General features: G+C 38.2%; 1 protein-coding gene across 1 annotated transcript in view; it reads right to left on the bottom strand.

Moving 5' to 3' along the window:
• Nucleotides 1–26669, bottom strand: part of COL19A1 (collagen type XIX alpha 1 chain) — a gene marked incomplete in the record, with an annotated part of 3251042 nt that overhangs the window by 138102 nt on the left and 3086271 nt on the right. The window contains 1 exon segment of the mRNA XM_044063894.1: nucleotides 15788–15934. Coding sequence (XP_043919829.1) covers nucleotides 15788–15934 — 147 coding nt within the window.

Raw genomic sequence — 26669 nt, 5'->3', positions numbered from 1 at the left:
CCTCTTAGCAACTAAGCTCTGTAATCAGAAATAAAGGACCAAAGTCAGGGACAAATTTTAATATTGCTCTTATAAACTTAGAAAGTTGCTAGTATAACAATTTTTTACATTAGCCAGCATTGTCTGAAAGAAAAGAAGCCCACAGCTCACGTGTCTGTCATTTTTTGGTTTCTGCAATCAACAATTTGTCAGGAAGCTACATATTTTATGAATATTACACCAAAAAATACAAGTAAAAATCAGAGACAGCTGAGAGCTAAGCCTTCTGCGTGCACACACACACACACACACACACACACACACACACACACACACACACACACACACACACACACACACACATATACACCCTTGCATATTGTTACTGTTACTTACCAGATACTCATTGTGGGTTGGCAATGTCTTCATCACTGTACATTTTTTTCTTGTGAGGTCTTTCTTTTTAAACAGACTGGAAAAGAAGGAAAGGAAGACCAGAAAAGAATGACCAGAGTAGTGCTTGACTGCATGACCCCTTCTGGTCCATTTTGACTATGGCAGCTCCACAAAGCCTCTTTCTCTTTGGCTGTACAATCAAAAGAATGGAAGAAAAGAAATTGGAGCTGTCTTGTGTCAAATCAGAACAGTGGAGTGGAAGAAGATGTAGGGCTTATAATCGGTGCGCTCCGTCAAATTCAGAGAGGTTCAGAAGTATTATTGGAGGTATGGCATTGCTATTTGCATATCCTCATGACTTACCTACTATAACACTACCAGAGCTGCTACAATTTGTTCAGTGGGAGAAGATCAAGACAGGTGAGCTGTGTGAGACTATGCTAAATGGAGGACCAGCAGTAGCTAAATGAAGATGCCTGTGTTAAGGGAGCATCTCATTACTTCCATCCTTGAACGACAGTCTAAGTACAAAAACACCCTAGAATTTCTTTGGGCTGCTACCATATACAAGGACAAACCCTTCTGCACACTGACTTCATTTACATTGCACTTAATGCCTATTATACTGGATTTATGTTACTGCACTAAAGTCCTCACTTATCAAATCTCTACTGAATGGAACCACAGTATGAGAATAACACAGATCTATTCAACAAATGTACCTTCAATGTAAAACATAGAAACACATTCCATTAACACAGATCTATTCAACAAATGTACCTTCAATGTAAAACACAGAAACACATTCTATTAACACAGATCTATTCAACAAATGTACCTTCAATGTAAAACATAGAAACACATTTCAATAACACAGATCTATTCAACAAATGTACCTTCAATGTAAAACATAGAAACACATTCCATTAACACAGATCTATTCAACAAATGTACCTTCAATGTAAAACATAGAAACACATTCCATTAACACAGATCTATTCAACAAATGTACCTTCAATGTAAAACACAGAAACACATTCTATTAACACAGATCTATTCAACAAATGTACCTTCAATGTAAAACATAGAAACACATTTCAATAACACAGATCTATTCAACAAATGTACCTTCAATGTAAAACATAGAAACACATTCCATTAACACAGATCTATTCAACAAATGTACCTTCAATGTAAAACATAGAAACACATTCCATTAACACAGATCTATTCAACAAATGTACCTTCAATGTAAAACATAGAAACACATTCCATTAACACAGATCTATTCAACAAATGTACCTTCAATGTAAAACATAGAAACACATTCCATTAACACAGATCTATTCAACAAATGTATCTTCAATGTAAAACACAGAAACACATTCCATTAACACAGATCTATTCAACAAATGTACCTTCAATGTAAAACATAGAAACACATTCCATTAACACAGATCTATTCAACAAATGTACCTTCAATGTAAAACATAGAAACACATTTCATTTCTTTTTGGGCAAGGGGGCAGGGCAAACCACTGCACACTCTCCAGCTCTACACTAACTACACAGTCATGCACCCACAAGGAAAGAGCAAATACTACCTACATTGAAAGTCCATTCCATTACCTACTTGCAAAGAAGCAATCTCTAAAACAGAAAAGCTGAGTTGCAATTGCAGTTTAAGTGTACCCATAACATGCGAAAATCTTGCAAAGTACATTGCCACACAATTCCAGAATAAACCAGCTGACAGTTTATAACAAAAATATATATAAAAATCTCATTGAAACTGTCATTTACTTTATTTGAATCTATAAATGTGCTGTCACTACAACCGACTTCTGTGGAAGAACCTGATCCCAGCCCTACTTCCCTATTACACATGTTTGCACTGTTAGCCTGTGTTGTACCATGCCTTGCATACCCTGGCAGCATGTTACCCTCTGTGCCATTTCTGTACCCTGTGCTTTTTCTATGTCATGCCCACTTCCAACAAGGTAACACACATAAAAAGAATCCTTAGTGATAATATGTAACCTTATTGTCACATAAACATGGTCCATGAATGTCAGGGAATAGGACACAAAGATTGCCAAGCATGGCTTGTTCAGGAATGACAAAAAAGGGACAGTAAAGATGGTGTCACAATCTACATAAAAGAGGATATTAAGCATGTGACTAGATGAAGAAGGATGACCAGTCGGGAAGATGCCAAGGAATGGCGTAGAGATGGAATCAAAGTTAAGTGCTCTGGCAGTTGTTAGATGAATAGGGAGGGTACTGGTGGATGAGTATGTACAATGTTTAGGCTATGTTCAGGGAAGAGAATTGGAGACTGCAGGAGAGAATACTAGCTGGGGTAGAAACTAGAATGTCATACTTGAGGGATAAGTGAATCATCAGAAGTAAACAGGGAGAATGTAACCTTCAGTTTAAAGACAAGGCATGGGGTGATGGAGGTTTTCATCTATAATTGGTTCAGCAAACTGGTACAGGATTAAATAAGAAAGGAGAGAATTCTGCATGTGGTTCTAACCAAGGCAGAGGATGTCTTGGCTTTCTAGCTGAAGTCACTGTTAACAAAAGTTACCATGCCAATATGCACTTCAGAATGAGGAATGCAGGTAAGAGTACAAATAGAAGATGAATTTTTATGGGATGGATGGATTATGCAGAGCTGATGAGAGTGCTAAAGATGTGGGTCAGCACATTAAGAGACTATAACTTCTAGGAATGGGTCATGGATTAAACAACAGGTGTCATGTGTAAAGGACTGAAGGAGAGGCAGCAGGGCAAAAATTGGATAAAAACAATGTGGTTACGTAAGAACATGAGACAAGCACTTATAGTAAACAGAGTCACAGAAAAGGTAAGAATAGGTGTTGAGAGTTGGGGTTGACAAGTGGAGGAACTCAGAAAAATGAGGGAAATAGGTAGATAGATAAATATATAAACAGATAGCTAGATGCTAACACACAAGCTGAAAAGACATCAGAAGGAATTATGAAGGTATATAAAAGACAGGAAGAAAGCTGGGATAACCTGCCAAGACTAAGAAATAGACGAGGGAAATCACAAAATAACTGGGGGAAAAAGTAAAGGCATGGAAGACATAGTTTGCTTTAGTGTTCACCAAGGAATAAAAAATGACAGTGCATAGTAGGGCAACTATGAAGAAAACAGCAGGATAGAGATGCTGGGGGTGGATAGGGAATTGGACAAATTTAAGGAGGAAAAAGCAGACGCAGAAAGACCAATTAGCTGCCTACTAGAATCGGCAAAAGTCTGAACAGTGTGGTCATAGGTCCCCTTACAGAGGCCTTCAACAGATTACTGGCCAGTGGAAAAATACCTTCAGACTGAAGGACGACAAGTACAGAACACCCCACTCTAGGCGACTGAATTGCTGACACTGCAGTGCAGCTATAGGGGGTGCTATACTCCTGAGTGCGCCATCCTTCAGATGAAATGTTATATCAGGGTATCATGACCTCTACTCTCATCTCTGGTCTCATCTGAAAAGAGTATACTAGTCTAGTGGGCCGAAACAGAATAAATAAAGTAAAAATAAATACAATTGTTTGGAAACTGTACATACTTTTCTTAATAGTTCTTTAATAAGTTTCTTTATAGTCACACTTCAGAGGTGTGCACAAAAGTTGCTATAGTTTGTGTGGGAGATGGGGACAGTGTGGTCATTATATATTTATTTAGAGTGCCTCATAATCAAACCTAAGAAGTATGCACAGAAGCTCACTATAGCTCATCTAAAGATAGGTCACTGTCTAGGAGCAATAAGTTGGAGTACTTCACTGTATAAATTAGTTTATTTCACTTTCTTTACAGTTGAAATCTGATTGAAATTCAAGTGTCTATCTTTTTTGGGTAGGAGTAAGGTTAAGGAATGCTGCACATGTACATCTTACAGTAACAAGTTGGAATACGTTACTGTGCTGTATTTGTTCTTTCAATTTCATCTCATAGAAGGTGTCTGTGTTTTGGGGATAGGTCAGAGACATACTGTGTAGATGGATGGCAGCAGCAACTTAAAATATGACTGTGGACAGTTTTGTTTCACTTTCTTCCAAAACTAACACTTTGTTTTAGCTATTGGAGTGATTGGTGGCCCCCAGACCCTCAACGACATTAAAATCTTAGACCCCCAACATGATTAAAGCCTTTTCTACACAGTTGTTACAGTCCAGTCTTGGCCATTTAGAATGTTTTGAAAGAATGTAGGAAAAAGCTGAAGAGTAAGACAGAGTCTGAAATTAAGACAAAATTAATCTGAAGGGTGGGAGAGGCCAGGATGGGAGGAAAAATAGGGAGGGGCATTGTGGACATGTGTCAGAGGAGAAGTAGAGAGTGTGGTGAGGGGTATTCTAAGACCCTTTGCTGAGGGTCCTGTATCACCTAAAGCCCTCCTGAAATCAAAGGTATATGTTACTTAAAATCAGTTCTTAAGGGTATAACTTATTAAAAGCGAAATGATGGTTAACTCAAGGAGTGAGTTTTTGTTGTATGTGTCTGATTGTCATGAAATGGTGGGATGCAACAGTGGTAACTACAGGCCTATTAGCTAACATAAGTGCCAAAGAAAGTCTTGGAGAGAAACCTAAAGAGAAAGATGTCTGCTTTCCTACAGGACAAACATTTCAAGGGCAGTAAGCAATATGGGCTCATGGCTGAAAAGAGCTGTCAGTCAAACCTGATCCACTTTCATGGCTGACTTATAGATGAAGATACCAGGAGAATACAGTCCATATGATCAACCGACATTTTGCCAATATGTTTGACAAAGTCCCACAATATAGGCTGAAAAGAAAACTTGAAGATATGGAATAGGAATAGAAGTCAGGAAATGAATGGGTGCACAGCTAAAGGGTATAAACAGAAGGCTGCACTGAGAGGAATGACATCACGAAGAAGAAAAATGAACTGACAAGTAGAGTCCTACATGGATCTGCCTTACCCAGAAGCTCTCATTATGATAGTGCAGAAATATCTAAGGAAAAACAAGCAACCTGTTCATGATGACACAACAATAGGTACAATGGCACAGGAAGAGGGGAAGAGTCTAAGGAAGCACTCGGAAAAGGTGAGGAAGTGATCAGAAATGTGGCAGCTCAGATTCATTGTAGATAAATGCAAAACACAACAATCCTCATATGAAGTATCAGCTGGGCATAGTGGATCTGATGACAACAAATTAAGAAAAAGATCTGAGGGTGGTTAAACACATCTACAACTGACCATCAGAAGTAGGGTGAAAGGGCATGCAGAAAAACAATCAGAAAATCTGTATTGTATACTCAAGAGTAAAGACTCCAAAAGCAAAGGGGTGATGCTTCCATTCTATCAGGTTCTGATCAGGTCACATTTTGACTCTTGTCAATACTTTGGAAACCATGCAAAAAAAGGGATATTAAACCATTTATAGCAGCTGAAAGGAAAAACACCAGAAACATGCTTGTTATTGAGGATAAATTATAGGACCAGAGACTAGATAATTTGAAGAAAACCAGAAAATAAACAAGGAGAAACATTGCATGTTATATATTTTTGGAAAACAATGCATGAAGAAGCACTACACAGTTTTTTTCTCAGAAATGTGTTTGAAACGGGCCCATATAAATTGGATCACTAACCTGAAAAATGAACAAATAAAATAAAACAATTAAATGCATAATGTTGGTGTACAAGACCATGTTAGGGATATGTGAAGGGGTCATCCTGAACAGAAGTGTCAATGAAGAAGGTGTCACAGGCAATGGATTGCAAGGACTGACTTACTGTTTGGATTTCTGACTCATGCAGTTGACTACTAGAATGAATTTTGGCTAGGAATGCTACAGAGGCACTAAACAGGGCACACAACAGGAGGAGATAGAGTAAGGGAACATAAGGTTTGAGAGAAGGTAAAACATTAAATGTACTTAGACTAGATAGGCTTCCTGTCTCATTCTGCTGTCAAGCAAACAATGTTCAATGTAAATCTGTGTTTATATTGTCCATTAATTATATCTTTTGCAATTAGGGAAACCTAATTATTGTTGTATTATAGAATAGCAAATCTCAGGACCTCAAAACTCGAAAGTTTCAAGCTTGCTTTAGTCAACAGCTGGCTAGATTGTGACTGCATGTAACATATCAGCTGAATTGTGGTATAAAAAAAGAGGAAGATGGTCAGTTTTACATTGTTTTTCATCTTCTCTCTTTTTTGAGTTTATGCAACTGGGAGGTTGGCATAATGGTTAAGGTGTTTACCTGGCAGACCCAAGGTGCAGAGTTTGGCACTCACATGGGGTAATTACCTAGGCTTAAAATGACCCACAGGTACACTTAGCTTAGTATGAACTTATACAACATCAGAAAATTTGTATTTGGAGCCAAGAGAAGTGGGGGCTTGTTGATAAATTGGAAGGTACAGGCTGCTTTCCCCGTCAATTGTTTTGGGTGTTTTAGAAACTCAGAAGTACAGCTGTTTTGAGGCTGTGGATTGGGCATCCTAAGGCTTTATTTAATCATTTTAATCTACAGTAATCATGCAGCAACCAAACAATACACAATTCATCATAAAAGACTCTAGTGTTTCTTTTTACTTAACATCATGAGATGTCCTACAAGTATGGTTTGACTAAATGTCTGGTTAACAAGAGTTCTTCAAAGGACAAAAAGCAGCAGTACATTTTGATCACTACTGAAGCTATGTATTCACAGTAAGCATTAACTGTTAAACTAAAATAAATACGTAGAAACCATTAACACTGCAACAGGTCAGAGAATGGGATAATGCAAATCTGAACAAAGATACAGGAAATAATACAAATAAGCAAATACATAACTCATTTAGTAACAGAGCTAAGATAGATTAAATCTATGCTTTTACAAAAACGTTTGTAGCTGTTTCCACTGTGATTTTTTGTGCTGCTACCTATCATCACAGCTTCTAGATAACAAAATATATAGTTGTGTTTCTACTTATGAACAGGCTGATACAATTTGTTGCACAGAGTAGTCATCCTATACATCCATAGCTGTTTGCTTCAAATTAATATTCCATGGCAAAAGGAATTACATTGTGCAGAGCTTATCATGGCTTACAGCAGAAGCCATCAGAAGTTCTGGGTCACTTGTCCACCATGAGGTGAACAGAGTCTGGGCGGTACTCCCAGTTCTCTGCTGCTCATCATGTCTTGTAAAGCTTGCAGGACAGGTTATTTTATAGCTCTCATTTTTACTGACCAGTGCAAAGCATAAGTTGTAATGAGGAAACTGAGGACAGCGGATAGCCTGATGTGTGTACCCTGTGGTAGGTCATTATTTGCAGGGTGACAGGGAGAGGTTCAATACATTATATATTTATGGTTGAGAGTACCATTGAATGAGATCCTTAAATCTGCTGAATTGCAGAAACTTTTGTCAGCTACCTAGATAACAAGAAAGCTAAGAGATGTATGTTAAATATCATGCCACTTTTGTTTCTTATGGAAAACTATTACTGAATGACAATTGTACACATACTGACATACATTTTCCAGCTGCTCCTACTTGTCAGGATAGACATATTTATTGTATCCTCTCTCTGTCTTACTACTTGGCATAATATTGGGTATAATTTAGCATATATAAGGGACCAGTTATGATATATTTGCCCCTTTTTCACTCATAAGCTGCCTAGGAGCTATTAACATTAGTTTGAGGCTAGGCATCACCAAGAAGCACAGGTCTGGACTAGGTAATGGGAGGTGTTGGGGACCCCAGGGCAGTGATCCTTAGCTAAAAGATGTTAATTATTATCACCACAACAGGGTGAAAAAGCATGCATTTTATACTGTTACGATGTGTGAAGTATCAGTAGATCCCTTATGCCACCTAAAATAAATAAGCATAACCTACCTTGCTGTATCCAAATACAAGGTCTATTGCAGGACTTACTGTGCATGGAGAGCTGGATAGATAAGCACACTTTTTCAGTTCTGGTGACCATAGTGCTTCTTGGATTCTTGGATATTCAGTATGCAAGACTTATTTGGGTTGGTGGTGTAGTTCCTTTGCCTGTTTTTCAACCATCTATTGGAATCTGGTCAAATATGTTTGCACCACCTCATTTGAGCATGCAGTGGGTACAGCAGCACCCAGTGTATGCCTCCTTGTCCCCCAACCACCCCACAGTATGAAGGCATTCTTGTAAAAGTTGGTTGACTTTCAATCAATTCCGCTCCTTGTTGATGTTCCCTTAGTGGTTAGTACTGAGGAACATTAATATCAGAGTTGGTGAGGAGTCAGTGGAATTTGTTAAATAACTCCTTTGTATTATGAAGGGACCTGGGTCTGGTCAGGTGGGTACCACTGCTACCAATAAATTTGCTTACACTCGGGACTTGGTTTTCCATCTAGGGGTGATGACTAGCAGCATGGTGATGCAATATGTGTCTTGGTCTGACCACTCATTTGTTCATTTCTTGGTTGACTAATTCTGGCTTAAGCCACAGGATGTTAACTATGTGCAGTGGAGGAGAACTGAGATTTTTGCATCAGTTTTCCTTGAACATTTCCATGACTGTATGAGGGGGTGCTGAAAAGTTCTAAGCTCAACCAACTTTCTAAATTCTGAGCATTATTTTATCTCTGTAGCTGAAAAGAGGGTTACTTCATCTTGTAAAGTGCCAATTTGTAGAATCATAATGCTATGTTTTGACATTGTTTCAGATAATTGATTGAACCATGTTAACGAAAAGTGTGGAATTTTCAAGTGTGGAACTCTGAGCTATCATGAAGTTCCTGTTCCTGCAGATGAAAACTCCAAAAGAAATGAATGAATGATGCAAACATTAATTGGCAAGTGTCCTTCTTACTCAACTGTGAAGAAGTGGTGTGCAAACTTTCAGTGTGGAGATTTCAAGACCAAAGATGCAGCAAAGTCTGGAAGGCCTCAAACAGTGTCACCTCCTGAAATTGTTGACCACATCCATGACCTGATTTTACCAGATCAGTGAATATTGGATAAAAGAATTGCTGAGACACTACAGATATCCAGGGAATGTGTTGAGTTTGTAATACATGAGCAGCTGGGTATTCAGAAGCTGTCAGCCAAGTGGGTGCCCAAATGTTGGTATGCCAATAAGAAAAGAAGTCAAGTGGATACTTCCAAGTTGATTTTGTGGCATTTTTGTTGAGCTGGTGCCAACATTTTGGAATAACTAGTTACTGTTGCTGAAACATGGTTACACCACTATGATCCTGAGACAAAACAACAGTCTATGCAATGACGGCACTTAGATTCACCCAGGCCTAAGAAGTTCAAGACCTAAAAGTCACCAGGAAATGTCATGGCCACAGCATTTTGGGATTAGGAAAGTGTTGTAATGACTGACTATCTTTCAAGGGGCCAAACATTTATTGCAGAATACTACTGTAATGTGCTGTGCTGATTAAAGGAGGCATTAAAAGAAAAAACAAGAAAGCTCCAAAAAGGAGTTCTCTTTTAGCAAAACAATGCACCTGTTCATAAGGCTGGCAAAACAATGGATGTTTTGATGAAATTGGGGATTGAATGCATAGACCATCCACCCTACTCACCAGATCTTGCTCCATTTCACCATTTTCTGTTTCCAAACCTTAAAAAGAGTTTGAAAGGATGGCAATTTCTGAGTGATTCAGAGGTGTTTGCAGCAGCGGAAAAGGATTTCAGTGACCAGACTTCAGACTTTTTATGGTAGGGTAACGGAAACTTCAGACATGATGTGCTAAGTGTGTTGAACTTTAGGGTGAATATGTTGAATCACTTGTAAGTTTCATGGCTCCATGTCATTCCCTTCTAGGTTAGGCTTAGAACTTTTTAGCAGCCTGTCATAGTGCCATTGGTCTTGATTTGTTTTATGGAGACTTATTTTATTTGCCAATTTATTTTTTTATACATTTGTTAACTGGGTGAATACATTGATCCAAAGACCCTTTTCAGGTATGACCTGGGCCTAGAAAGTACTTAAGCATATATATATATATATATATATATATATATATATATATACATATATACATATATACACACATGCAAGTACATGCAATCCTATGCAGTACAGTGATGCACAAACAATTAAGTTATAGCGTAAGCTAGCATGACTGGTATGTATAACATAGTATAGTATAGAATATCAAGAAGAGCAATGGAAAAATAGAGCTAAGGTAGCTACAACAAAGGAAGTAAGTGAGAAGACAACAGGCAAAACTGAAGGTGGTTAGAGATAGGAACAAAAAAAAAGAAAATGCAGTGGCAGGCTGAGTATAGTAATAGGAGGTATAAACTGACAAAGTGTGCTGTGTAACGCTGCAGCAGACTGTCACAGGAAAGGAAAGATAAAAGCAACTTCAAAAAAGAGATTTAAAACAGAAGTAGTGCAATTCTGAATTTGGGGTTACAGCTGAAGCAATGTAAACTATGCTCACAAGTTAGCTCTCATTTTCTTGTTTTACAATGCAGCCCTAAGCCATGTATGTACTATGCAATTAATTTCTCAGCAGCCATGGATTCACTTGCGATCTGACATCTGAGGAGGTCAGGATGAAGGCTATAGTGTAAGTGATGTTGTTACAGTCTAACATCTTCTTCTTTTTCTGTCAACCAGGCAGACTACTGCAAAGAGAAATCAAAGTATTTCCCTAAAGAGACATTTGCCACAGAAAATGAATTGAATGCTCTGCTCTACATCAGCTTGCACAGTCCAGATTGCCTCTGCATGTGGCAAGTTTTATACTCGGAGAAGTGTGGACTAGTGGCCTGGTATTTTGCTACCGCACTTACCTTTATGAGAACACCAGTTCCACATATCCATAACCAAAGCTTTGCCAATTTTACCTGAGGGCTAAGCCATCCTTTTGGAGGTAAGAATTTACCATTCCTGACTATGCAATCATCATTCATAACAGTATGCACACTGCTAGTTGCACGCTGGATTTGTGCTCATCCATGCTTATTCTGACATAGGTAGGGGCTTTGGGGCCAGCATTGTGCTACACTGTCACCACCTCACTTTGTGTATCATTTTGGCTTGATTTTCATCCGTTACTACTGCTGCATGAACAAGGTTGTTACAGCATTGTGTGTTGTGCTTTATTCTATGGGTAGACCATGCTTTTTTGTTACTGCAGGTCAGGTGGATGCAAAAGATCCTATGGCACTTATCAAAAAAAAGAGTAGGAGAAATTCTTCAGTGCACTGGCCAAATTTGTCATAGTCATTGTGAATACCATCTCACGTCTTCCCTGAAAAGAGGCAATTAGCCTTGAGAGACTAACTTGGTCAGCAATCTATAAATCAATCAGTTAATCAATCAATCCTTTCTAGTCTTGAATCATCTACCTCAGAATTTGAAGTATCAGAATCTTACACTACAGCAGATCTGAAAACATTTCAAGACTTAAACACACCGTGGCTCTTACAGTTCTGTTACACATGCAATGCATATTTCAGTTGGCTAACCAAACACAAGGACAAAAAAATGAAGGGAATCTAAAACAATTTTCACAATGACAATTTCATGCTCCACAAATCACAAGACATTTTGTGAGTGTGTGTGTGGGTGTGTGGGGTGTAACTGCATTCGTACATTTGTGTGTGAGAATGAGAGAGAAAGGGAATGCGAATATTTGCACATGGGTTATGTTATGTTCATCCTTTTTCAGAAAGGAAATGCAGTGCCAGAGTTTACTTCATACCTGTTTATATCAACCTGTATGTTATTAATTTCGATAGATTTGACATAGATCACATACTTTACTATACTAGCAATGCAGTAGTTTAAATTGCAGTTACAGGGAGGATAGCAGGTTGCCTCTTCTCACTAGCTCACTACTGATTTGCTGTACATGTGTCAATCTGTGTATTTCAATGCGTGCATTTTAAATCGTAATAAAGGACATCCATTTATCCATCCATCCATCTATTCATCTATCCATCTATCCATCCGTTTCCTAAACCACTTGTTCTTGTGACGTTGCTTGTATGGCATGTAATTTGTAGGTATCTAATAGTCTGGACAAGTTTTATAATATCTCTGAATCTTTAACAATATACATTTTACAGTCCAACACACAGTAGAAGTACCTTCTTATGTTCATTCATCTAAACCAGTAGTGTCCAACTCAGGACCCTTGGTGCATCACGCCCTCAGACCTCTTCCATAACCCTTAAATTAAAGTTTTACTTTTTCCGATAGATGTATTTGCGGCAAGGAAGAGCTGACTTCAAAACACCCTTCCATTCGTTTCGCACAGATAGATGTATTGCAAAGAAGAGCTGAAGAAGAAAAGCTGAGAGAGAGAGAGAGAGAGAGGGATTTGTCATTTTACACAGACACCAGGTAAGCTAAGTATGTTGTAGCAATCTTTACTGTAGTCATTAAAATCCTTGCACACGAGCACTGCAGAATGGTAGGAAGAAAAGGTTGGTATATGACAGTTCAGGAACATTTGTTTGCCACTCGCTAAGTGTTTTTACCTTAGGCATCGAAACTTGGATTTTGTTTATATGCTTATTTTCCCTTAGTGATGTTGCAGATCACACATAGCTTGTGAAGTACACCACTCATGGAAGATGTAACTAGTATTTCTATAAAAAGCTTTTCTGTAATGGGGTTGTCTGTAAATGAGGTTTGTGTTTTGAGGACCAGTGTCTGAAATTATAGGCGTGAGTGTTGCGTTGTTTGTTTCTGACGAGATGCATATGTAGCCTGATGTTTGGCTCCTTCTGTGTGTTGTATTCCTTGCGTGAGATCCTGACAATATTTGGCAGCATTGATGTTCCTGGACCTTCCACGCCTTCTGGGTCAGTGTTTAAGAGTGAATAGATGAGGTATGACTGTCGATCTTATTGACACATATTTCACACTGTTTGTTGCTATTCCCTTGTATGTCAGGATCATTTGCACGGTCACTGATGTTTTTTCAACATGTACACACGGTGCCAGATCTTTTGTTTTGTTCCATGTGTAGTTTAATTTGCCGTGAATGTGTTGCACAGCATATGACTGGATTCTCTCTAATCTCAGTAGTTAATGCCTTTTGTAAGTCAGTCTCTACTTATTGAGAGGGCGTGATAGACAAACCTACTGTTTGGTTCCTGCTGAATTCCTTGAACAGGAAAGCAAGGTTTGACATGATGCATTGTTTGGTGAAATAGAGTCATAGACTAAAAATGTTTGTTTTTGAATAACTGAAAGAATTGTAATGCTTAAAATTGTAGAATAAAAATGTTTGTAGATCCTTTAAGATTGTTAAATGATTTTTGGAATTTCCAGAAGAAGAAGACAGCAGAAAAATGTTTGATGTGGGCATCTGTTACATTAAAAGTGTGGATATTAATATAAATATGAGATTTTTTTTTTGGGGGGGGAGAGTTCTGGAGGTATGGACAGTGATCTGTGTGAAGTAGGCAGTCCTTTGGGTGTGGTTAATAACAAGGTCGACAAGTGTAGTATTAAAAGACTTGGAGAGTTGTGAGGAAGAACAGTATGATGTGTGTTTTAGGGACGGTATACAATTTATTAAAAAAGAGATAAGAATTACAGTAAAAGAGTTAAAGCAGGAAACGTTAACCCAAATTTGAAGTTTCAGTGACATGGATTTGGTGCCCTGACTAATACAGTTGTGGCTTGAGTACAGTTAATAGCCTAAACACCAGGATAACTAGAAATAATCACTGGTCTTCTTTCTAACCTTGGATAGGAGGGTGAGTGAGTACTAATACTGTTTATTCATTCATGGTGGATGCTGGGTGGCCATTGTCAGCAGGCTGTAAACTAGCTGCACCTCTGTCATGTCACATGTCCTTCCAACATGTAGTACTATATGCTAGTGACTCAGTACATTAAACATCTGAGTTTTAAGTATTTTTAAACTCGTATAGTACTTGTTTAAGTGTAAAGTCTGATGAAGCCTATGGGTGAAAGCGCTTACTACAATAAATTACAACTACTTTTACTTTGTTGACTGGAATATTTTTTGGATTTTTATCTAAGTTGAACTGCCATCAGGTGCTCACACTTGATTCTTATGATTGTTTTGCTACTTATTACTATTTCTTGTGTGGGACCCGTGCTCCGTTTGCTGTTGCTCATTTTGCATTTGAGGTTTATATTAGCTGCTTTGGTTGGCTGCTGCATAGTTCTTGGTTTCTTCATATCTTTGGGCAGATCATGTGTTTTTTCTATATATATGTGTATATATATATATATATATATATATATATATATATATATATTCATATATGCATATATATACCAGTGGTGCTCTGGTAGCATTGTCACCTCACAGCAAGGCGTTGTCGCGTTCGATTCTCAGCTACAGCGTCTTCTGTGTGGAGGCATGAATGGGTGTGCCTTACTAGTCCTAAAACCTTAATGATGTCTCCAGCTGTTTCCCCAGGATCATCCTATTAAAGACCTTTTTTTTTTTTTTTTGCTCTTCAGTATTTTTTTTTTTGATCCTCACTTGCCTTTTGCCCCCAGACCATTTCTTTTGACTCAATGCGGCCCTTGCAACTGAAAAGGTTGGACACCCCTGATCTAAACAATCCTTTTGCAATAATAAAATGTCTTACTTTCTCTGAAAAAATATGGAGTGATTCACTATGGAAAAACGATAATCATTATGCATTAAGATAATGGATGTAACACTGAAATGTAGTCTTTATAGTTAAATGATTTATTCTGATCTTTTCAGTCCAAATACATATGAACATCAATAAAGTACCACCTCTACTAATACTGACTTCTGAAAGCCAAGTTTGGGATAGCTGTCATGGGGAAGATCAAAAAGCAATGGATAGCCTGCTGTTATGCTGTTACTGAGAGGTATAAGGGACATCTCTTTGCTACAGTATCATAAAATAACGTCTGGTGTATGCTGTGGCTAGATAAAAGTGTGATGGGCAACCTTCTAATGCTTATTGTTGAAAGTAGCATCCATGTTCCTGACTGCAGGATGGCAGAAAGTTGATTGTAGTCATAAACAGAAACTGCACAAGCCTAAAGTACGTTGGGCTTACAGATCATCTATTTGATTTCTACTGAACTTGTACCACAGACACCTTCTATGGAAAGGGAAGACTCATCCAGTGAGGATTTGTTTATGACTTCATCTTCACAGTTGGGAGCTGTTACAAGAAGGATGCATTACTGGATAGGGAAAAGGGGTGGTGACTAGTAAGACTAAATGTGATTCAAGCATGCTACTTTTAATTAATTTAAATAATATTTTGCTTAAAGGATTTAGAAGGTATCTACTTTAAAAATAGGTCAACGTGTTATCTTACACCCTGTATGTTTTCATACCTGATTGTATTCTATAATGACAGAGAGGCTGCAAATGCTGTGAACAATTTTCTGTAAAGGTAAAAAAAAAATGTTACCTGGCTGTCCTGGGGGTCCGGGTTCTCCCGGTGATCCTGGTAGTCCTGGAAGTCCATCCTTTCCTGGAGGGCCTGGCTTGCCTTGTGATTGTGCTGCTAGCATTGCAGCTGGAGATTTCAGCTGTGAGATGTAGTACGACATTCTCTCTATAACAAAACAAACCAAAATGTAAAGTAACCAGAGTTGTATAAGCAGAAGTTAAAAAAAAGATTATAAAGTGATCACAACAAAGATTATTCAACCACTTAACTTTTTTATTTTTCAGAAATAATTTGAACATAATATTATCATTCTTTCTTTTTAATCACCTTTTAAATAATAATGTACAGTTTTGAGTGGTGACAAAGTGAAATCTGATGCAAATTAAAATAATTACAGTTTGACAAGTTGAAATTAATTGAGCAGATATATCTAAAATATAGTCTCTTAAAAATGTCATTGTAAAGCAAACTAGATTATGTACCATGTTGTCAATGCAGCCAGCTCCATGCCATATAGGTGTAAACTATTTACTATGTCTCAGGTGGCCTGTGTTTGATTAGCAGCTCACACATCTGTAGAAGCTGGCTGGGAAGGTTGGGCATGTGTAGTCATTGCTGGAAAGCTCATCTTGGGGGAGTGGGAGTCAGCTCTGTCTTGCCACACATGTGACATGTAATGGCAGCACTAGGTGTTCATCTAGGACAGACTTAACCTTCCAAACCTGAGCTGTCTGCAATGTATCCATACTGTATAGTCAAGAGGAATTGGGCATGTGGAGGAATTTTTCCTCAAAGGAGACAGTGATGTGGATAAGGAGCAGCCAAGGGAGAGGGGTTATTCCCAGAGGGAGAGGATAGCCCCCCCCCCCGGACCAGCAAGCTGGGTCTCTCTTAACCACATTATCCTGTCTGGGGAATGGAGAGCTGTTTGTGAATCCTGGGTAGTTATGAATAGACCATTGGGGTTTCAGCTAGCCCAGGAAGGCCTGGCTTCCATTCTTATAGATTAACTGGGCAAACAAGGTGAAGGTAGAACAGCTGTCAGGTATGGTCCTGGATAGAAGCAGGAAAAACAAAAGAAAGAAAGAAAAAAATTGCAGGAGATGCTTCTTGCACATGCCTCTGTAATGTATTCTTAAGTGAAGACAACTACACTGTGCAGCAAAGAGAAACACTATGCCTACAACTTTCTTTTTATGTTCAGCTCCTGTTTTGGTAGTTGAACTTTACTTTTCAGCTAGTTGTGGTTAGTGGGGTACAGTTCTAATTATAGTAACTAAAGTGTGTATTCTAGAGTGGTGTCTGCTGTTTTATTAAAGCAGGCAAAATTCTAAGGCATCAAATCCTGGGCATTTAATGAATCATACTTTGACATTTAGTGATAGGAAAGAAGCAGCTTTTGATAACTGTACCAAAGTACTGCTGTGAGACCTGCTGTTCTCTGCCTGTACTATTGCTGATCTCTGACTGCATTTGATTTTGTATTGGAGTTATTCACATTAAGGTTTGGTTACATCCACTTTTTTTATCTTTACTCTTACATTGCATTTTGTTTTAAGTTTTGCTCTTTTTGGAGTTTAAGAGGTGTTGGCTAGGGACAATTGAAAAATAATTATTTTGCAGACAGTGAATAACATCCAGCTTATTAGTGGGAAGAGCTGAGAAATAACATTCCTCATTTAACTACAAATATTTAGAGACTATTTATTTAGCTGTATTGCTGTGTGACTTGTTGTTCTCTGCCTGACTACTGCTGATCTCTGTCTGCATCTGATTTTTCTCACCCACCTGCCCTATTCCTGTTATGCTTTTAAACTTGGTTGCTTTTGAGTTGCCTGCCCCTACTATAAATCTGATTTTGGACACTCCTCCCAGTCTCATCTCATCACTGAGAGATCATCTAGGAAGACCCTCTCCTTAGTCTCGTAAACTTGAAATATCTTCTGTTTCCTACCTTCCCACTTACTAAGAAAATTACAATTTAATACAGCCACTTTTATTGTATTTGTGCTTCTTCTTACTTTTTTTAGCTTTTTTCTGCACATTCTTAAAATGTTCAGTTGTATTTATTCTGCTGCATTTATTACTGCTTGTTAGTAACGTGATACATTGTAACTTTTATTCTAAACTGCTACATTCTGGTTTAAGCCACTGGGCTTCAAAGTAGTTATCTGACATAAGGAAGGTTTATCGTCTACACTCTTGTGTCAGGAGAGGTAGCTTACCCCCTTCTGAACTGGGAATTGCTGGTTGAAGGCTTATTGTGTCTGCTATTCTAAACGTTTCTTAGTTCTGCTTTAAACACTTGGGCTGCAAACTAATTATTTTACACTAAGAAGTTTTGGGGTCATCACTGTTGTTGGAGGAGATGGTAGTCTCTACTCTTCTGAGCTGGGAATTACTGGTGAAGTCTTATTGTGCCTGTTATTCTAAGTGTCTGTGTTCTGGTTTAAGAAATTGGGTTCCAAACCAGTTATTTTACATTAGGAAGGTTTGTGGTCTACACTCTTGTAGTAGGCAAAGATAGCCTATGCCCTTCTGAGCTGAGAATTGCTGTTGTAAGTCTTATTGTACCTTTACTTGATTGGGTAGAGAGCTAGCTTGTTTAAGAATTTGAATCTCTATGCCTGAGGAATATGGTGACATTTGGTGACCACACTGCTTGAGAAGAACAGTGTTGCTGGTTTCTGTTAAACTCTACAAAAGGCTAAGACTAAGGCTTACATTACCATATCCACGAATTTGGCAATTGTTTTTTGTTGCATTTAGTGTTTCTGTATTGAATCTGCACTTTTTGACCTTTTTTTTACAGTCTTTAGTTAGAACTGCCTTGGTTTCACTTTTGTGAGAGTAGAGAGAGGGGAACTGAAACATTGTTTTGGCCTGGGACTATGTAAAGGAAATAAGTGTGCTGTTTTTGATTGGCCACTGGACCTTGTTTGTGTTGTTTTTATTGAATCTACTCTGCTATCTAAGTGCCGCAGTTTCACAACATTTGGCTTACGAGCAAAGTAAGACATTACCATATCCACTGTGTTTTTGTCACAGCTGAAGTAATTGTTTCTGTATTGAATATCTGCACCATTTCACTTTTTTCATTGTATTTAGTTAGAACTGCTATCAGTGCAGTGGCACTTAGCACTGATTTGTATGGTTGTCAATATCTTGCAATATAATTCCCTCTTGTAATCTGTGTAGATGCCGATCTCTCATAGTGTAAGTTTACCTTAAAATAACCTTGCTGTCTAGACAGATTTTTTTTAACTACTAGAGCATCTAGTATACACATAGCTGAGCATTGCTCATCAAGTTCCTTGCCTTAATGACCTATTTCATATTTAAATTTCCCTCACTTATGTACACTGACAACCCACTTATTCTTAATAAAACAGATAACGTATGCAAGATGGAGCCAAAAGTCTCTCATACAACCAAAACTGATACTATAGAGGCTGTTGGTGACACTTGCACCATACCTACTATACAGGTTAAAGACCCTACACATAAAACTATGTATGCCGAGGCACTTACAGGTAACCTTCCTTAAACACTTAGACCTCCTGCACAGTACAATCAAAAAAATGGGTCCTCAGCCATTATATAAACAATCTGTTAAAACACCATACTGCATTCTCCAAGGCTGATGCCCTTTTATGAATGGAAAATGATTGATTTTAACAACAGTTTTAGCTTCTGGTGTCAATTCAAAGGGGTACAATCTTGGAGAGCTTGGGTGGACATGGATAGCAGACCACGCTGCATTGCCAGGGATGGTCTGTATTTATCTCCTGTAGGCTTTCAGATATTGACAAAGAACATTTCCACCCTCATAGTGCCCTTTTTAGACAATGTCAAACTGATAAACCTCCTGACTTAACTGACCTTGTGAAGGTAATCTGAAGGTGGTACTGCTCAGTACTAGAAGTCTTAACAAGAAACTCCACGCCCTGCAAGTCTTCCTCTCCTTGGAGAGTGTAGACATCTGTGTAGTAACATAGACATGGTTTAAAGTCATGGAGAGTACCCCAACAATGCAAGGTTATAATGCATTTCACACCTTTAGACCAACTACTGCACAGGAGGCAACTAAAGGAGGACAAGCCCCAGTCTATGTTAAAAACAACCTCACATCCAGCCTAGTTAAAGTGAATGACCCACTGGAACTCATATATGTGCAACTCACATTAAACAGGGCCTTGTACCATATCCTTGCAACCCATAACTCCCCCTCCATGTTCTAGGAAATTCACACTACCTATCTCAATGTACTAGAGTCTCTCACCATTCAACCAAAATATATATTCATGGGGGATCTCAACTACCCCTCTATAGATTGGGAATCCTACACCACGTCTAATGCACAAGTCCAGTGATTTCTTAATTTTGTTAATACCAACATCCTGGAACAGTTGATCCATTCTACTACCAGGGGTACAAGCATCCATGACCTTATACTCACAAACATGGGGGAGTGATGTTCTTCACCCAAAGTAATGTCTTGCCTCATGTGATTTGACCTTTAGACAGTATTGCTTGAAATAAAAATTAAATCCAGGGACTCAGTGAAACCAAAAACCTTTAAGAACTATTCCAAGGCTAACTTCTCTCTAAGTGACACCTTGGCTAAATTCCAAGTCCCTCAAACCCAGTAAACTCCATAGCATATACTGGGCTATTTACAAAATTTCTATACAGCCATATTGATAGCTGTAAAGAGTGAGCTGTGCCAACTCATATTAAGAATAAGACAAACTCAAAGACGAGACACCCTAGTGGAATCACAATATCAATTGGTTATACAACAAAAGAAAATAAATCTTGGCCAAGCATAGGAGGAACCAAGCCCTACATACTAAAAGCCCCTTGATCAAGCTAAGCAGGAAGCTAAGAGGGCTAATTATTACCTCAAAGGCTAAGTTTGAAGACAAAATAGCTTGTCAGGCAAAGGGCAACCACAAAGCTAAGTTTGTAACCTCAGGGGAAATACGCAACAATGTTCAGAACTTATTTTAAATGGCATCACCCACACTAACCAGAGGACATTACCAACCTATTAGGTGACAAATTCAACTGAAATCCTCCACCCCCACCTCCTGATAGTCCAAAGGAATTACTGCATACTACAATCCCCCAACCATTACTAGGGAACAAGTCATCAATGCACTTTCCAAGGCTAAAAACACTGCATCTATGGGCCTTGATAACATCCTGGAATGCTTAATAAATAGCAAGAAACATGACATATGTGTTCCACTTGAATCACTTTTTAACTGAAGTCTACAGTCAGGTTTTGTGCCCAAGGCATGGAAGATGGCTACAGTCATTTCCTCCACAAAGGAGGTCCAGCCACTGATCCAGGTAACTACAGGTCCATAATTCTGACCAGCCTCATATGTAAGGCCATGAAAAGAATCATCATGGACATGATACATGAGGACATAGGTAACCTACAAATGCTGGACTCATCACAGTTTGGCTTTGCTAAAGGAAGGTCATGCTTATTGAATCTAGTGGATTTATTTGAGTCACCAAAGCAATGAATGTGCACACAGTTTACCTCAACCCGGAAAAGGCTTTTGATATAATATCCCTCTCAGGCATTATAGCCAAGCTCAGTAATTTAGGTATAAACCCTTTTATCTCCCACTGGATAGCCAGCTGGCTCACTGATAGGACCCAGGAGGTCAAAATGGGTGAGGCCAGCTCCACCAAAAGGCCAGTCACTAACAGAGTACCTAAGGGCTGTGTACTGGGTCTGCTCCTTTTTGGCATTTATTCCTCTGAAATGGGAGCAAATGCTGAAGGATTATAGCTAAGTTTGCAGGTGATTGCAAGCTGGGGGTTAGCACTGATTCCCCTGTAGACACTGGCATTCTTCAAGAAGGCCTATCTCTGACTAATAAATGGTGCAAAAGGCATGGTCTTAAAGTCAATGCCTGGAAATGCATAATTGTACCCTTCAGAAATTCAACCATCCTGCCTAATTGCAATGTTGACAATACACCCCTATGCATCGACCCAGTGGTCAGGAATCTGTGTATGCACATAGACAGTAGCCTTACCTTCGACCACCATGTGGGCAAAATGCTGAGGAAATTCTTTTATGTTGTACAACTTATAAAGTAAGGTGTGGCATCTAGGTCCAGATAGGTCATTATCCCACTGTACTCTGCCCTTATCAGACCAATCATAGAGTACAATGCTCCCTTTTTTATTTACCTGACCTGGCATATATAGCAATATAGATGAATAAATCTAACTTACGCAGAGTGCATTAAAGCCTTTTCCCTTTACATAGTCTCTTACAAATTGCTGAGGAGTGATCTATGCCTGGCTTACATGGCATCTGCCAACATTTATAAATCTCCTGCATATTCCTAAGTCAAACAGTACTAGAAATAAAAAGTCTAGGGACCTGAATTTTGTCTGTGACTTAAAAAGAACATGTTGGAGTGACAGATATGTGTCCCAAAGACTGTCCCTCCTATGGAACAGTTTTCCCATCCATGTGAAGCTGAGTTTGTCTATTACCCAATTTAAGTGCAACCTAGACCTAGATGGGGAATAGAAAATTTATACTTGGCCTGGCACCCATATCCCTTATGGACAGAAGTAAGTTATAAAAGCCTGGCCCTTAATATTCTATTCAGATACAGGTCACCATTATTCTTTCCAGAAAACTTGGCTAGGCTTAGAAAGCCCCCCCCCCCCCCAGGTCATTAGCTTGCTAACAATCTATGAATCCATGAATCTATGAATATGGCTACATTTAAGTTTGTAAATATCTCTACAGATATATTATGGTTAGCATTTAGATTTATTTTTTAAACACAGAGGGCAGATGAAAACACAGCATATAGTAAGTCACTCTAGTGGCATAGAGGGATAAAGCCCTGATGTAAAATGCTTGCAACTAGGATTGTGTCAGTGTGGTTTGTTTTCATTTATATAAATGTCTGATTGCCTATGTTGTAAGTGATGGGATAATAAAGATGTTTCTTGTTTAAAAAAAATAAGGCAGGAATTGAATAATGTATGTAATGTTGCTTAGATTATATGATATAATGCAATATATGTTAAGTATAATGTTTGTAAATGTGAACTAGTTAATATAGCTTGATTACTTTTATATAAATGTAAATTTGTCTGTGTCACAAGTGATAATTCAATAAAGGCATTTTTTAAAAAAAAAGCCCTGAGTACAACCAAGGTGACCCAAGTTTGATTAGCAAGTCTGTGTATTATGGAGTGACAGGGGGAGGGGTGTGCCCATCTTGGATGGGAGGGATTATGCTAGGTATCTTGCAATGAGTCCTGATAAAGTTTAAGGCTGAAAAGTAGCAGATGAATGAGTGGAGAGAACCAGTAGGTGGGACCATAGCTCTCAATTGTCCCGAATTAACCAGGAGCACCTGGTTTTGAGTTTAAACAAGCTTACTTTCACGAGTCCCCAATGTGGGTGCAAGTATACCCAAGATTTAAGGTAAAGCAAGCTCTGATCTGGCTGTAGGTGTTTCAGCCAATCACAGGGTTGCTTTACTGTACCTGTTTTACATGCAGCTGGTGTGATCTGTTTCCTGTGTTATGTGGAAGCAGCTGTGGTGGACCTGATATGCTTGAAGTGCTCAATTAGGTCCATTTATTCTGCATAACCAGGCAGCAAATCCACATGGTGGAGAGAGCGAACACGCACATTGGAGTTAAAGAGGAGAGGTCTACATTTGTTGGGTCTGGAACCGAGAGAAATCATTGCCGATCTAGGCTCAGCTCAAGCCAAGGATAAGTGGACTGAGTCATGGTGGCAGGCTGCAGCTTTTTCTCCAGATTCCACTCCCAGCATCTTGTCGTCCACATGGTGTGGAGGAGTCAATTGTTCCCAGAGAGGTCTGAGGTTCTTAGTGGTGGTGACTGGTCACATTGTGATCAAGGATTTTATTTCAGTTTTTTTCCAGCACCTACAGGTAAGTTAGATATAGATATGTAATGCAGGTTATGTCATGTGCTATGTTTTTTAATCAAATTAAATATAACATTGCTGTTCCCAGGATATATAGAATCTGAATTATAAACTATAATGAGCTGACTTAGTTAAATAAAATTGTGTGGAGACTGAATGTCCAGTGCTAAGGTTTATTAAATCCACATAGGTTACATTTTTTTGTTTTTGGCTCAAAGGGGTAGCTAGGCATACTCTTGTGTAGTTAAATGAGTGCATTTCTTTTCCTTGTCTATTGGAAAGATTACTGAAAGACCATAGAATAAGTAGGACTGTTTGAATTATTTATAGTTTACAGTGTAGACCCGTACAAAATATTTTTATGGGATGGGCTGCACCTCAAAAAATAGTCACTTTTTGATTACAAGTGGCAACTGTTGAAAATTGGTTCTCTTTCCTAATTCACATGTGTTTAGGGATAAGGTATTGTGGACTGAATACATTTTTCACTGCTAGGTGAGTGGTAAGGGAAACTGTTTGGTTTGAGCATAAAATATAGATTTCTGACAACACCCCTCTGAATGCCTAATAATAAAACTTTAATCTACGATCGCCGTATTTTTTTTTTAATATATTTGTGGCTAAGATTCAGACATCAAAATAGGAGTAAAGTGTCTCACTTGTCACAGCAGATCTAAACTGGTAAATTGTAATAACATGGCAGAGATAATGAGAGGGAAGTGTGACAGGAGAAACATTTGTGTTTCAGTGATACGAACGTGATGAGTTTATAATGTTAGGTGGTGTTGTGTGTGTCCTGTGCTTAATGTAACCTTTCATGTTTGAATCTCTGTAAACTTTATAAGCTTAACTTCACAAGACATCCCATTGCAACTCTTCTTTAAGAAAGAGTTTCAGTGAAGTTTAATCTTAGTGGGAGATGTCAAGTACTGTGTCTAGGCAAGTGACTACAAGAGTATGCTGGTCAGCAACTTAAAAAATATATTGCAAAATGGCTTAGTAGAGCCATTTTCTCACAGCACTTTCCCTCCATAGTGACATTTTACTGCAGTTCCTTTTCTTTCAGGCAGACTGCTACTTCCATTAAGTTAGTGTGGGAATAATCTGAATCGGTAAATAATTTTGAGTATGAAAGTACATTTTTATGAGTTCTTTTGGTATGTGCTCTTTCCATTTTTCTAAGCAGACGTCATGGGTCATTTCTGGTCTACAAATTTAGTCCAAATTAATTAATAGCTATTTTTTATAGCAATATTTAAAATATGACCCTACTTTTGGGCCCTTGGCCCCCATTTTTTCTGGGTTTGTCCAGATTTCTTGCACTGAGAGGTTGATAGCTGTCATTTTATGAAATGTTATTTACTTGCATTGCTGCACTTAGAATATTCTGGGTTAGTATATATGTGAAAAGTGCATTTTGACATGCCTATATATATAATTCTTTAATAAAAAAAATGCTTAAAATGATGCCCTGTCTTTCTGTAATTGAATGAATGGGTGGGCGTGTCCATTAATACATACACACATACATACAAATGTTTCAAGCATGGGCATTAATGCCCTTCTAGCTTGCCAATATACCAAAACACGTGTTCCCATAATAAATGTCCAGGCTGTCCTTAAAAATATCTAAACTAGTACTTGCTTTAATGTAATTTGGTAGTCTGTTCCAAGCATCAGCTATTCTGTCAGAGAACCAATTAGTACACTTCTCATTCCTATAGAATCTTCTACATAGGTTATCTGATGATTCTCTAGTACTATTTGATAACCCCAGACATTCCCAGAGGTAGTTGTCTCTAAATGCCCTATATACCTGAATAAAATCTCCTCTTAAATATCTGTAAGAGACACTGTACAAGCTCAGATATTTTAGTCTTTCATAATAACTTAGAATTTTACATCCATGGATGCTATTGTTATGTTTCCTCTGTACTCTTTCCAGTTTTTTCATGTTTGTTTTCCTATAGGGTTTCCATATTGTTATTCCATACTCAAGTTTGAGTCTAATGTAACTAACAAACAATGACTTCATTATATTTGATTTCCTAGACTTTTTAAATCTTTTTATACAACCTATGGTTCTATAACTATCATTAGCCAATTGGTTGATATGATTAGAAAAACTCCTTAAATGAGTCTACAGTTTCAATCACTGTGTGCTGTATTAAATATTCACCTTTCAGTTTGTCTCCCAAATCTGATATGCTTAGTTTTTGTATTTATCAGTATAATATTATCCTGTGCCTAAATGATCAATTTAGTCAAATTATTTTGCAGACAGGCCTTATCTGTAACACTTGTAATCAGTTTACCCAATTTCAGGTTGTCAGCATATTGACTGTAGAACACCTCAGATGAAAAAGTACGGTCTGAAAGATACAATCTAAACAATTAAGGGCCTAGAACAGAGCCCTGTGGGACACCTTGATGGTAACCAATGATTTCACCTGTCCAGTTGGTGTGTGATACTTGACATGTCCTATTTGTAATCCATGCAGCTATCCATCTTATCAACAGTTCATCAATACCTAGTTCTACTAATTTATTGTGTTTTGTGTACAACCCTGTCAAATGCTGAAGTTAAAGCTATATAAATCACATCACAGCACCATTTTTCATTCATAACTGTTATTATAGTGTTATAGAACATCATGTTACACGTGTAATAGATCTATTTTCAACATATGCATGATGATATATAGTTTCAAGTCCTAACCTATCCAGTTCTGACAATAACTTATCCAGTATTACCTTCTCCATTATTTTTCAACAACATGAAAGTAGACTTAAGGGTCTATATGATTCTGGGTTTGTCCTACTCCCTTTAATAAGTGCATGTCTCCAATCTTGAGTAATCTCCCCATATTTATATGACCTAGTGAATAATAAATATAATATTAGTGTAAGTTCTTTCTGAAGTGTTCTCAGGTCATTGTTACT

The sequence above is a fragment of the Protopterus annectens genome, chromosome 2.part2, assembly GCF_019279795.1.
Source record: "Protopterus annectens isolate FY-2018-M chromosome 2.part2, PAN1.0, whole genome shotgun sequence".
NCBI lineage: Eukaryota > Metazoa > Chordata > Ceratodontiformes > Protopteridae > Protopterus > Protopterus annectens.
This window is presented reverse-complemented; position numbering and strand designations above follow the sequence as displayed.